The sequence below is a fragment of the Chelonia mydas genome, chromosome 2 (assembly GCF_015237465.2).
Source record: "Chelonia mydas isolate rCheMyd1 chromosome 2, rCheMyd1.pri.v2, whole genome shotgun sequence".
NCBI classification, from domain to species: domain Eukaryota; kingdom Metazoa; phylum Chordata; order Testudines; family Cheloniidae; genus Chelonia; species Chelonia mydas.
In genome coordinates, this window is record NC_057850.1 from 137,480,967 (window position 1) to 137,494,661 (window position 13,695).

Consider the following 13,695-nt stretch of genomic DNA (forward strand, 5'->3'; position numbering starts at 1 on the left):
GGCTATTCACAAGCGATCTCCAAGTTAAATCATTTGGGGGTAGCCATAATCACTGAGGCAGCAGGTTGAGGGTGACAGGGCTCGCCCTCATGAGGCATGAGCATCTGCTCCGAAGACAGCCCAGCCGCGATTTTATGGTACCTTTCCCTTGGCAGTGCAGGGCTATAAACACGCTGCTCCCTACTCAGTTGAGGGCACAAGGGTGTCCCTCAACCTCTGACCGCCAGCAGCTTGGACTGGCTGCCAGGGTGATTGCCGGTTCTGTTCATTCCCCCTGAAGCAGCTGAGCAGTCACCGGGGCAGAAGGGTACTGGGCTAGCTGGACCATTGGTCTGACCAATCTGGCCATTCTTATGTACCAGACAGTTCCCTGCCGGGAAGCCTCCGGCCCCGCCCCTGCCCGCTCGCTCCTGTTTTGCTCTGTGGTTGTATAATAAGCGCAGGCGCAGGCGCCGGGACGCGGGCGCTGAGCCGAGGGCCCGAGGTGCTGGGGCCTGGGAGGCGGCGGCGGACAGGAGCACGCAGAGAGCGCAGCGCCCTCCGCAGGGAGGCAGCCGCGTCTCCGGCTCCTGCTGCGCGGGAAGGGGCGGTCAGCGCCCTGCGCTCCAGGTGGGTGGCGGGGCGCAGCAGCCAGGCTCCCGGGGGGCCGGAGCCAGGGTAGGGGCCAGCCACGCAGCGGCCGCTCCCTCCCGGGGCAGGGCGGGGGGCTTCAGGCCGGCTGGGGCTTGGACCCGGCTCCTGAGAACGGCCCCCCCCCCCGCAGCGAGAAGCCCCACGTTAAGCCGAGTCGCTGTGAGCAGGGTGCTCAGGAGAGCCGGGACACGGGCCCGACCCCGCTGGCCGCCGCGCTGCGGTGATGCGCGGGCTGCGGGGGAAGCGCGCGGGTATGGAGGGAGCCCGGCTGCGACCGCAGGGGGCAGGCAGGAAACACAGCTGCCGACAGGGTGTTGTTGCGTTTTCCTCACCCTAAAACCAAGCGGTTTGGGAGTAGCACAGGTCACCGTGCCGCCCCAGGCACCGATCCTGTCGTCCTCCCTCTGGCCAAACCGGGTCTGGCCTGCAGGGGACTGTCTCATGTGACTGGGCCCGGGGCACTCCGCGCCTTTCCTGGGCGTCCGCCAGCCCCGCTACCCAGGCAGGCTCTAGGACCCTGGCGTTCAAACTTTTTTTCTGGCAACCCAGTTGAAGAAAATTGTTGATGCCCGTGACCCAATAGAGCTGAGGATGAAGGGTTTGGGGTGTGTGGGGGGCTCATGGTTGGGGCAGAGGGTTTGGGTGAGGGTTGCAGGGTGGGGCCAGGAACGAGGGGTTCACAGTGTGGAAGGGGGACTCTGGGCTGGGGCAGGGGTTGGGGTCAGGGCTCTGGGCTGAGGGTGCAGGCTCTGGGGTGGAGCCGGGGATGAGGGGTTTGAGGTGTAGGAAGGGGCTCTAGGTTTGGGGGGGCTCAGGGCTGGGGTAGTGGATTGGGGCAAGGGGTTACCTTGGGCGGCTGCCAGTCAACAGCGCAGCGGGGGTGTTAAGGCAGGCCTCCTGCCTGTCCTGGCACCACGGACCATGCTGCACCCCTGAAGCAGACAGCAGCAGGTCCGGCTCATAGGTGGAGGAGCGTGACTCTCGCCAGCAGGTGCCTTCTCCCCCCCCCCCCCCCATTGGCACGTTCCTGGCCAATGGGAATGCAGAGCCTGTGCTCGGGACTGGGGCAGTGCACAGAGCCCTGTGGCCCCCCTGCCTAGGAGCTGGACATGCTGCTGGCTGCTTCTGGGGCACTGCACGGTGTCGGAACAGGTAGGGACTAGCCTGCCTTATCCGGGCAGCACCGCCAATGGGACTTTTAATGGCCTGGTCGGCAGTGCTGATCAGAGCTGCTGCGACCCAGTGCCTTACGTTCCACAACCCAGTACTGGGTCACGACCTGCTGTTTGAAAACCACTGCTATAGGACAACAGCAGAGTGTCTGTCTCTTAACAGCCCCCTGAAGACTTTAGGCTTTTTAATAATGCTAATAAAGTGGGTTTTCTAAGAAAGTAGGGGGAGGGGAGTGTCACTGGTAAAATGTTTCTGTTGGTTTTCAAGAAAGCACAAAATCCAGAGAAGAAGGGAGACAGTCAGCATTCCCCCCCCCCCCCCCCAATACTGTTACCAATCCCAAATTTAGACTGTCGTCCTGTTGGCAAGTTCTGTTAAATTATCACTCTAAAACACATCTTGGAAATATAAATATAGCATCTTTCCTACAGTCTCTATCCCCACAGCAGAAAGCAGAATGACAGAGGTGGGAAGGGCTGTAAGTGTGACAGCCTCCACCTTGGACATCACTGGGGACCTCCACAGCTAAAAGCAGGAGTCTTTACAGCTTGCACTCAAGATCCATGCTCTGTAATCACGGGCTGTAACAAACTCCTATCCTCTGTGGATCAGGTACAGAGGCAGACACATAACTTGCACTGACCAGTAAGGTTACATAAACTAGTTTTGCAGAAGAGCTCACTGGCAGTTTTTCAATTAAGGTTGGTTGTTTTTCTAAAAGCTATGCTCTAGGAATTATTTTGGAGGAAGTTCTATGGCCTGTGTTATACAGGAGGTCAGACTGGATGATCACATTGGGCCCTTCTGGCCTTATAATCTATGAATCAGTGAAACCTATTTGTGCTGTAAGGGCTAAATCCTCCTGCACACAGCGAGCCTGATTGGCCAGGTTTAGTGCAGGGGATTCCTAGGGGTACTTAGGAGGAGGCAATTATCACCCCTTCCCCTCTCCCAGATTGTGAAGCAGCTACAGAGCTGCTGTGTAATGGCTGCTGTGGCCCTTGGGAAGTTGCTCCCATGTCCCCGCTCTGCAAGTGCTAATGGCTGATGTATCTGCATAGTGTTTGATCCACTGGTCCCTTTCCTTCCTGCCCCACCTCTAAGCCCCAAAACCTTGTGCATGGGGACAGTCAGGGAGCTTGCAGGCAGTGTGCAAACTCCATGTATGTGTTCCCCAAACTACGTTCCTTTCCCCATACTCCATTTTTGATTCAGATAGGAGCAGGACTTGCCCGAAGGCAGGAATGAGATTTTGTTGAATGTGTTGTCGCTTTGTCCTGGTTGCAATAATGAAAAACAGAGGAGTCCAAAGCCCTGAATCACTGAAGCATTACTCCATTTCCACATCAACTTAGTTAAAGTTAAAAGTGCCAGTATTTCATTAAAGGCCTGCATGTAACAGTATAAATATGCCGTGAGCTCGATGGAGCATCTGATGGGGCGTATTCTACAATGTAGGAGACCTTCAAATGGTAATTCCTTGCTGTTGGTCTCCGACAATAAAGCTTACTCTTCTGTTCTATGTAGGTTCTTATGACCACCCTCATCACTGTAGTATCTGGGTGCCTACGAGTAGTGCATTAAGCAATGTGATGAACATCTGTCATGTGTTTGTTCACTCCAGGAAATGTCCACAAGGTGGACCCACAGACTGGCCAGGAGGAGGATCTCTGAGGTAGTTAGTATAAGCCATTCAGGGCTTTAAATATAACTACTAACCCTTTGGCTGTAATAGATAGGTAGAGTAGTGCATTGATATAAAAAGGGCAGAGGGATCCTGGCAGCTGTCTGCACCAGCTGAAGCCACTGAATTGTGTTTAAGTTTACACCAAAGCACAGTGCATTGTCATAATCTAATCAGCAGTTCTGTAACAAAGTGTAGAATTCAGGACCTTTTTCGAAACACCACGGTTAGTGAACATCAATGAATTGATTGTGACTAACAAATGCAGACACAGCGTGATCCTACTGTATTTTTTCACACTGATAAAAGTTTTTATTTGCAAGATCCAACATGCCAGACAATCGCTTCCCAAAGCTTGCACAATGATGTTGCCTTTGGGATATTATTAGAACTTGATAAACCTGCCAGTTCTAAAAAGCAAGGTGTGAACTGTATCTTGGGGGTATTATATGCATGGTATTCATTGTCAAATAAGATTTTTTTCTACCATAGAAAGAAATAGAAGTAGTGGTATACCAGGCTGCTTAATGGAATCCACTCTCCATAAGTCAGCATTAATTTCAGAGGGCTGGATTTATCTCATGGGAATAATTTATTTTTGTTAGTTAAATTTTAGTGAACCAATCTGTACAAATTCACATTAAAATGAAGTTCATCAAACAAAAACATAGTTAACAGGAGATATGCCCTGTGCAACCCAAATACATATCAATTAAGAAACAGCATTAAATGGATGCTAGCAGCCAGTAAACTTGTTCCTCCAGTGCTTCAAAGAGCAGCAGCAGCATTCCTAATAGGGAAGAGAACCCTTGAAGTGCCTCCTATCTAGCAACTTGGAGTCTGTCTTCGGATTTTCTTGGGGATTGTAGTTTCTTCCTAATTGGTGGCAGCTGCTCCCTCTGATGTCAGTTGCGTGCCCTTGTCTGTATCCCCTGTAGGCCAGTGTTCTGTGATGAGAGATTGGCGGGGGGAGGGGACTGCTTGCTTGGAGTAGTGCAGCAGGGGAAGTAGGCTGAAGGAAGGCATGGTGGGTAGTACTGGTGTGAAGAGGGAATGAGGTGAAGGAGCAGGGATAGCAGATATCCAGATTCTAGCATTGCCGGGACTCTATCTAGCCCAGCTCCATGTTGGGAGGAACAAAGGAGGTGTGGGGATGAATATAACGTGGCCACACATTCACCCTCTGCCTAAACACCAGATCTCGCCAAAATCCATTTACCGTTTAGTTTTATTTTTAAAGGGGTGGTGTTCACCCACCATTTGAGTGGTGAGGTCCACCTTCTTCAACTGACCCAGTCAGAAACATAGCTCAGGTTCATTTCCACAGCTGCTGAGCTTGAGGCAGTTTCCCCCAGGATCCCCAAAAGCTTTGTCTGCCCTATACTGTACGGTGGTGGAGCCGACTTTCAGTAGCCATTAAGTAATAAAGAGGGGTGGCTTCTTCCATTATTTGTGGGAAAACAAATGTATAGGGGGCAGGGACGGATTAACTCTCCTGTGGGCCCAGGGCTATTAGATTTTGTGGGACTCCTGTATACAAGTCTTTTTCCTAATTTAAAACAAAACAATCACAATTATGGCATCGAGGCTATTAACGCTATACTAAATTTGCCTTTTAATTAACATAAAGCCATTCTGTGGTAACATTTCAGTCTTAAAATATATAGAATATAGCTGAGTTAATTCAAAATAGCCTACTTCTTACCCTAGAACAGCTGTTATATTAGTTTCTTTCTGGAAGGGAGTTTGGGTGCAGGAGGGGGCTCTAGGCTGGGACAGAGTGTTGGGGTGCAGGAGAGGGTGAGGGGTGTGGGCTCTGGGAAGGAGTTTGGGTACAGGAGGGGATTCTGACCTGGGGCAAAGGGTTGGGGTGCAGGAGGGGGTGCAAGGTGTAGGCCCCGGCCGGGAGGCGCTTACCACAGGTGGCTCCCGGCCAGCAGCGCAGCAGGGCTCAGGCAGGCTGTCTGCATGCTTTGCCCGCAAGCTGCTCCCAGAAGTGACCGTTTTCTGGCAAGCCCCTGGGGTTCCCGGCCAATGGGAGCTGTGGAGATGGTGCTGGGGGCGGGGGCAGTGCACGGAGCCACTCCCCCCCTCTCCCCCCCACCCGTCAGGGGCTGCAGAGACATGCCAGCAGCTGGCTGCTTCCGGGAGCAGCATGGGGCCACGGCATGCAGGCAGCCTGCCTGAGCCCTGCTGCACCGGGGCCCCCTTTAGCCTGGGGCCCTGGGCTGCAGCCTCTAAAGTCCCTGTGTTAATCCATCCCTGATAGCGGGGTGTTTGGCTATTCACATCTTTGTGCTTGAATTACGTATTTCCCTGTTGTAAAGCCCAGTTCACTTTAAATTTGCCTGGGTAGCTTCAGAGAGAAATTGCCCAAGGCAGAATTGTGAGGGGAGATTCCCCCCTGCTCTCCAAAGGCACCAAGGCCCCTGTGGCCCTACTGCTCCCTCCCAGCCATGTGGGCTTGGGAAAGAGAGACCCTCCTGGGAGGAGCCAACTAGAGAGAGCTGGAGGGAAACACAGAAGCTGGTGCAATAGGGCCCTTCTGATGACTGCTGATGTCATCAGACTCCTTTTTCACAAGTCTAATTTCTACCTAATCTGAGTTAGAAGAAAAGTGTAACAGACCTGCTGGCTCATTACTGGGTACCTAGTGCTCTCCCTGGCTGAGCTGGAGGGAAAGGAGCTAGCCAGAAGAAGGCTCTATAATATCTTAGGTACAGGAAAAGGAAGTAACACGGTGAGGTTCGAAGGGACCAGGCATGTGAGCAGGAGCAGCAGCCTGGCTGCTGTCTGTGTGGAGGGAAGGCTGGGTAGCAGGCAGAATGAGAGCTGGGACTGAAGGTTGGACAAGGGGCTCACAAAAGCGGCATGATACAGGGCCTCAGCCTATAGGTAGGAGGTGTGAGATGGCTACACATATGGGTGGCCAGAGCATGGTGTGGAGGGATCTCAATGAAACACAGTTACCCTTCCAGTGGATTGCCCCAGGCACAGAGCTGGGAACTGTGGGTTGAATTTTGTAGCTGTTAAAGTGAGTGCCCTCATGGTATTTATTTTCCCCCAATATAGTTCTCTCCTGTTACACTTAGACTCCATGAACATTTATGAGGACCCACTGATGGCTACAGCCTGTTAAGCAAGGTGGCCACTCTCACATTTCCAGAATACCACATGGGGGGCATTTGTAAGAGCCAGAGGGTGCGGAGCGGTATCCCCGTCCAATATTAGACAAAACCACACTTGGTTTTATCCCAGTACTGGACAGGGGACAAACGTCTCAAAAAGAGGACTGCCCAGTTCAGTACTGGATGTGTGGCCTCTGTACTGTAGAGCCTAGTGCATGGAGTGCCTATACCATATGCCTCTGAGCCGGTGGTACACAGCACATCCTATTATCAGACATCTAGAGGGCATTCTGTACTACGGCAGTTGCAGTGATGCCCTGTAGTGGGGTCAGTTACAGTACTTTGAGATATATGAATCTTTGTCCTTTTAACTTCACATCAGATTTCCAGATGGCCAATGAAGCGAGACCATGCCCATGTGACATTGGAGACAGGTTTGAGTATGGGGGCCTTGGGCATGAAGTGCAAGTGGAGCACATCAAGGCGTACATTTGCAAACCGTCCGCCAGCACGGAAAAAGCTGTGGTTGTGATTCAAGATATATTTGGATGGCAACTCCCAAATACTAGATACATGGTTGATATGCTTGCAGCTAATGGATACATGTAAGCAATTCTTTTTTCTTGTTTTCTTCCTAAAGAGACATTCTCAAGTTCACTAGGTCCAAATTATGACCTGGTCTATGGTGTCTTCCATACACTAGGAGCAACCTTATACTTTCAGTCTGAATGACTTATTTAGAACAAAGAAGACAAAAGAAGAAAAAGTGGACTCTTCCTGAGAGACCGCAGTATACAGCGGGTCTCCTCTGCATAGTTGTTGTCAGACATGGCACAGCAATTGTCAGAACATAGTGGCTGCACAAGCAGAGTTCTGAGAAATGTCAAGGTGCAGTGCACTAACAGAAGCACCAACAAAGGCTGTTGTGTTTGAATGTCAAACAATGTGGGTGATTAAAAAAATTAAACAGCTTTCACTGAAATTTAATTAAACAATAACAAGAAGTGCATGTTCATATAAGGTTTTGCAAATTCTCTTTAAAACAAAACATCTTTTAGTCTGAACTACATGATGGTTTTTCTTTTAATTTTTGCCAAAAAGATGTAATGGACTATATGCACTAGTGCATTGCATACTATCCTTCTTTCCCCTGCTCCCAGCTAGAAACAGCTTGTCTCAAGCTTCTGAGGTTCATAAGAGTTAAATCCAACAGTGGGGTACCAATTTCTAGCAAATCCATGTGCTGTAAACAGGCAGTTACTGTGTAATTACAACCACACCTGGGGAGCTGGAACTTGACCTCTGCTCCAGAAAAGTGGGCCTCTGCCTAATTTTGTAATGTTCTGGCTTTGAGTGCTGGCCCCCTTTAGTGGCTGCAGCCCATTGAGGAAAATGGAATTAAAATTAATGGCAGCGAAGGACAATTGTTAATCTCAAGAAACTGAGGTCTGGTTTTGGAACTAGTGCCTATCCTATAATCTGGTTTGGCTTTATCTAGTAGTTGAATGCGTCAATCAGCAGGACAAGAATTCTCTGTTTGAATTCTGTGTATGCTCCAAAGCTTGTCCACCTTGGGTCTGTAGCTCACTATCTCTCCACTGCCCATTAATTTCTGATCGTCTGATGTTTGCACTTCCCTCGCAAGGTGGGGAGAGAGTGGAAAGCTGGGAGGCAGGCAGCTTTTGGCTCCCTCTCGTGTAAGGTAGTTAACTGGCTGAGTACACAGAGATATGAGCAGGGTGGGCATTCAGTGTAGGATGTGACTGGTTGGACTGGCACATTACCATCTAGTGGCAGGAACGCAGGAGTTTATTTTAAGTGCTCTCCAACCTCCTGCTCCTCCCCCACAGAGCATCACTGGGACGGAGAGCCCTTGAGCCTGAATTTCAGGGCCCTTGTTAAGGAAAATACCCTGTGTTATCTCAACAGGCTTGCTCCTGTGGAGAGGAATGTGTTCAATATTTGTAGTGCAATCCTGGGTGATAAATCAGGCTATTATTTGGAGAATGAATTTAAGTGACATTACGTATAGCTCATGTTTAAATCTCACATTAAGCTTAATAATACAGGGCCATTTTGTGTCAGCATTGTTTAAACAGAACTTCCCATTACATGTCAAGGTTCCTTCCCCACTCTGAACTCTAGGGTACAGATGTGGGACCTGCATGAAAGACCCCCTAAGCTTATTCTTACCATCTTAGGTTAAAAGCTGCCACCACCAAAGTGTTACACAAAGAACAGGGGAAGTGCCCACTTGGAAACGTCTTCCTCCTCCCCCCCCCCCCCCAAAAAAAAAATATCCCCCCAAGCACTACACTCTCTTTCCTGGGGAAGGCTTGATAAAAATCCTCACCAATTTGCATAGGTGAACACTATGGATCTTAACCCTTGGGTCTTAAGAACAATGAAAAGCAATCAGGTTCTTAAAAGCAGAATTTTAATTGAAGAAAAAGTAAAAGAATCACCTCTGTAAAATCAGGATGGTAAATACCTTACAGGGTAATCAGATTCAAAACATAGAGAATCCCTCCAGGCACAACCTTAAGTTACAAAAAGACACAAAAACAGGAATATACATCCCATTCAGCACAACTTATTTTGTCAGCCATTTCAACAAAACAGAATCTAACGCATATCTAACTAGATTGCTTACTAACTCTTTACAGGAGTTCTGACCTGCATTCCTGCTCTGGTCCCGGCAAAAGCATCATACAGACCGAGAGAACCCTTTGCGTCCCGTCCCTGTCCCCCCCCAACTTTGAAAGTATCTTGTCTCCTCATTGGTCATTTTGGTCAGGTGCCAGCGAGGTTATCTTAGCTTCTTAACCCTTTACAGATGAAAGGGTTTTTCCTCTAGCCAGGAGGGATTTAAAGGTGTTTACCCTTCCCTTTATATTTATGACACGCCCCCCAAATCACAGTTAGGGTGAAACGCTGGCTGTGATTTCTTCCTGGAGCTCTAGGAGAAAACAGAGTTAATAAGACACATACACCTCTAAATATACTACCAAGTATATAAAGACGAAAAATATTTTCCACATCTCAAGGACGATTTGAACCAGTTGATTCTGGGAAACTTTCATGGGAGAGTGCATCAGCCACTTAGTTAGAAGCTCCTGAGATGTGTTGGATGTCGAAATCAAAATCTTGGAGAGCTAAACTCCACCGAATAAGTTTTTTTGTTATTTCCCGTGGCGGTATGAAGCCACTGTAGCGCAGCATGGTCGGTTTGCAGGTGGAAACGCCGTCCCCAAACGTATGGGCTTAACTTTTCCAGAGCGTAGACAATGGCGTAACATTCTTTTTCACTGACTGACCTGTTGCTTTCCCTCTCAGACAGCTTCTTGCTGAGAAACACGACAGGATGGAATTCTTGATCCGGTCCTTCCTGCATTAAAACTGCTCCCACACCATGCTCAGACGCATCTGTGGTTACTAGGAATGATTTGTCAAAGTCTGGGGCCCTTAGTACAGGGTCAGACATGAGTGTCGCTTTAAGCTGGTTAAAGGCCTTCTGACGCTCTTCGGTCCACTGAACAGCATTTGGCTGTTTCTTTTTGGTTAGGTCCGTCAGTGGGGCCGTGATTTGGCTGTATTGCGGTACAAATCGCCTGTAATATCCAGCCAAGTCTAAGAAGGATTGGACCTGTTTCTTTGACTTTGGGACAGGCCACTTTTGGATAGCATCCACTTTGGCCTGTAGGGGGTTGATAGTTCCTTGACCCACCTGGTGTCTAAGGTAAGTCACTCTGTTTAGGCCTATTTGACACTTCTTAGCCTTAACAGTTAGTCCTGCCTCCCTTATGCGCTCGAAGACTTTTTGTAGATGTTCCAGGTGTTCTGCCCAGGAATTTGAAAATATGGCCACATTGTCAAGGTAGGTGACTGCATATTCTCCTGATCCCGCTAGGAGACCATCTACAAGTCTTTGGAAGGTGGCGGGTGCATTCCGCAGTCCAAAAGGGAGTACATTAAATTCATACGGCCCAACCTGTGTGGTGAAGGCTGGCCTTTCCTTGGCGGATTCATCTAGCTGTACCTGCCAGTACGCCTTGGTTAAGTCCAAGGTAGAGATGAACTGGGCCCGTCCCAGTTTCTCTAATAGTTCATTTGTGCGTGGCATTGGGTAGTTGTCTGGGCGAGTTACAGCATTTAGCTTATGGTAGTCCATGCAAAAGTGTATCTCCCCATCTGGTTTGGGAACTAGAACCACTGGAGATACCCATGCACTGCCAGGGGGGCGGATTACCCCCATCTGTAGCATATAGAACGGGAGATCCAGGATAGCAGTTTTAGCTTGAGGAGACACCCGGTAAGGTTGGGCTTTAATTGGGTGAGCATTGCCTGCGTCAATGGAGTGGTATGCCCGTTCAGTCAGTCCTGGGATGGCTGAGAATGTCGGCTCGTAGCTAGTGCACAGCTCCTGGATCTGCTGTCGCTGCATACGCCCAAGGGTCATGGAGAGGTTCACCTCTTCCACGCCACCAGCACTTTTCCCTTCATAGTAGACACCTTCAGGCCACTCCGCGTCATCTCCTCCCTGGGCTGTAAACTGACAAACCTTTAATTCTCTGGAATAAAAGGGCTTTAGAGAATTAATATGGTACACCTTAGGCTTTCGGTTGGAGGTGGGGAATGCTATGAGATAATTAACAGCTCCCAGGCGCTCCTGGACCGTGAATGGCCCTTCTCACGACGCTTCCATTTTATGGGCCTGGAGCGCCTTTAAGACCATGACCTGGTCCCCTACTTTGAAGGAACGCTCTCTGGCATGTTTATCATACCAGGCTTTTTGCTCTTTTCGAGCATCCTGTAGATTTTCTTTAGCAAGGGCTAAAGAGGTTCAGAGGGTGTTTTGTAGGTTGGTGACAAAGTCCAGAATGTTAGTTCCTGGAGAAGGTGTAAACCCCTCCCATTGCTGCTTCATCAACTGTAATGGCCCCTTAACCTTACGGCCATATACAAGTTCAAATGGGGAAAACCCTAAACTGGGATGTGGTACAGCCCTGTAGGCAAAGAGCAACTGCTGCAACACTAGGTCCCAATCATTGGAGTGCTCATTTACGAGTTTACGTATCATGGCCCCCAAAGTTCCATTAAATTTCTCCACCAGGCCATTTGGTTAATGATGGTAAGGGGTGGCAACCAAGTGATTCACCCCGTGAGGGGAGGCTAGCTCAGTGGTTTGAGCATTGGCTTGCTAAACCCAGGGTTGTGAGTTCAATCCTTGAGGGGGCCATTTAGGGATTTGGGGCAAAAATTGGGGATTGGTCCTGCTTTGAGCAGGGGGTTGGACTAGATGACCTCCTGAGGTCCCTTCCAATCCTGATATTCTATGATTCGATGAGCTTCCCAAAGGCTTTCCATAGTTCCTGCCAGGAAATTAGTTCCTGCATCTGTGAGGATGTTGGAGGGCCAACCTACCCTAGCAAAAATGTCTGCTATTGCCTGGTGCACACACTTAGCCCTGGTGTTGCTTAGAGCTACTGCATCCGGCCATTGGGTGGCAAAATCCATGAAAGTCAGTATGTACTGCTTTCCTCTGGGTGTCTTTTTCGGAAAAGGACCCAGAATATCCACAGCTACTCGCTGAAATGGAACCTCAATGATGGGGTGTGGCTGGAGAGGGGCTTTGACCTGGTCTTGGGGTTTTCCCACTCTTTGGCATACCTCACAAGACCGGACATAGGTAGAAACATCCTTGCCCATTCCCTCCCAGTGGAATGACCTCCCCAAACGGTCTTTGGTCCTGTTTACCCTAGCATGGCCACTAGGATGATCATGGGCTAAGCTCAAGAGCTTGACCCGGTATTTAGTTGGAACTACCAACTGTCTGAGGATGCCAGTCTTCCTGGTGTCCACCAGAAAGGGTTTCCTTGTATAAAAGTCCTCTTTCTACAACAAACCTGGATCGATTAGAGGAGCTGAGAGGCGGTGGGTTGCTCCATGACACCATCCAAGCTCTCTGGAGGCTTTCATCTGCTTCCTGTTTGGTTTGGAACTGTTCCCTTGATGCTGGAGACATCAGTTCCTCATTGGATTGTGGACCTATGCTTGGTCCCTCTAGAAGTGATGTAGGGGATGGGGCTGTTTCCGTTGACTGTGAACCACTCTCCAGTGGTGCACTATGTTGGGGTTCAGGCTCCAGCTGAGCCTCTTATATAGGGTTATCAGCTGCTGCCGGTTCAGGTTTGCTGGGGCCCTCTGGTATTGGGGTTGCAAGTACTGGATTCAGTGCTGGCAATGGTTCTGGGGTTGGCTCTGTCTGGGTCTCTGGGATTGGATCCACTACTGCTATTGCAGACGTTGGCATGGGGTCCGGTTCTATCACCTCTGACTGGGTCCTGGTAGAAGTTTCCGTAACAGAGCTCGGCGTGACGGCTTGCTTAGCCTGGCTGCAGGTGACCATTCCCGCCCTCTTGGCTAGCTTCACGTGATTGGCCAAGTCTTCCCCCAACAGCGTGGGGATGGGATAATCATCATAGACTGCAAAAGTCCACGTTCCTGACCAGCCTTATACTGGACAGGCAAGTTGGCTGTAGGCAAATTGAAAGAGTTGGACTTGAAGGGTTGAATTGTCACTTGGATCTCTGGGTCGATTAAATTGGGGTCCACTAAGGAAGCATGGATAGCCGACACTTGCACTTCGGTGTCCCTCCACGCGGTGACCTTCTTCCCTCCCACATTCACAGTTTCCCTCCACTCTGAGGGTATCTGGGAGGTATCTGGGCCTGAGGACCTCTGGTGTGATTCCAGTGCAATGAACTGTAATCTGTTGGGGTTCTTGGGGCCATTGGCCTTTACATGCCCCAGTTCGTTACATTTAAAACATTGTCCAGCTGATGGGTCACTGGGGCGAGATGGGTTGCTGGGGAACGGTGTGGCAGGACGATAAGGTGTCTGGAGTATTCCTTTGTGTGTAGTTCGGGCCTTGGGCTGCCCCCGGTAGTAGGGTGTGGTCTGAGGTGTCCCTCCTGGTATCCGCTCCAACTGCGACCAGGGTTGTTCCTCCCTCTACCTGTTTTGTTCCAGCTTGCCCCGCTTCTCTGGCGGGCTGGGACTGCTCGTATTGATCAG

The 13,695-nt window shown here is 49.9% G+C and overlaps 1 protein-coding gene across 2 annotated transcripts in view; it reads left to right on the top strand.

Moving 5' to 3' along the window:
- The first annotated feature begins 432 nt into the window (after positions 1 to 432).
- Positions 433 to 13,695, top strand: part of LOC102947516 (carboxymethylenebutenolidase homolog) — a 31,152-nt gene continuing 17,889 nt past the window's right edge. Inside the window, exons 1-2 of one of the 2 annotated variants that reach the window (XM_037893342.2) lie at positions 433 to 609; positions 7,001 to 7,223. In XM_037893342.2, coding sequence (XP_037749270.1) covers positions 7,009 to 7,223 — 215 coding nt within the window. In that variant the 5' untranslated portion in view covers positions 433 to 609; positions 7,001 to 7,008. Of the gene's footprint in view, positions 610 to 7,000; positions 7,224 to 13,695 lie in introns of those variants that run through there. The other variant, XM_043540266.1, reaches the window with a different exon arrangement.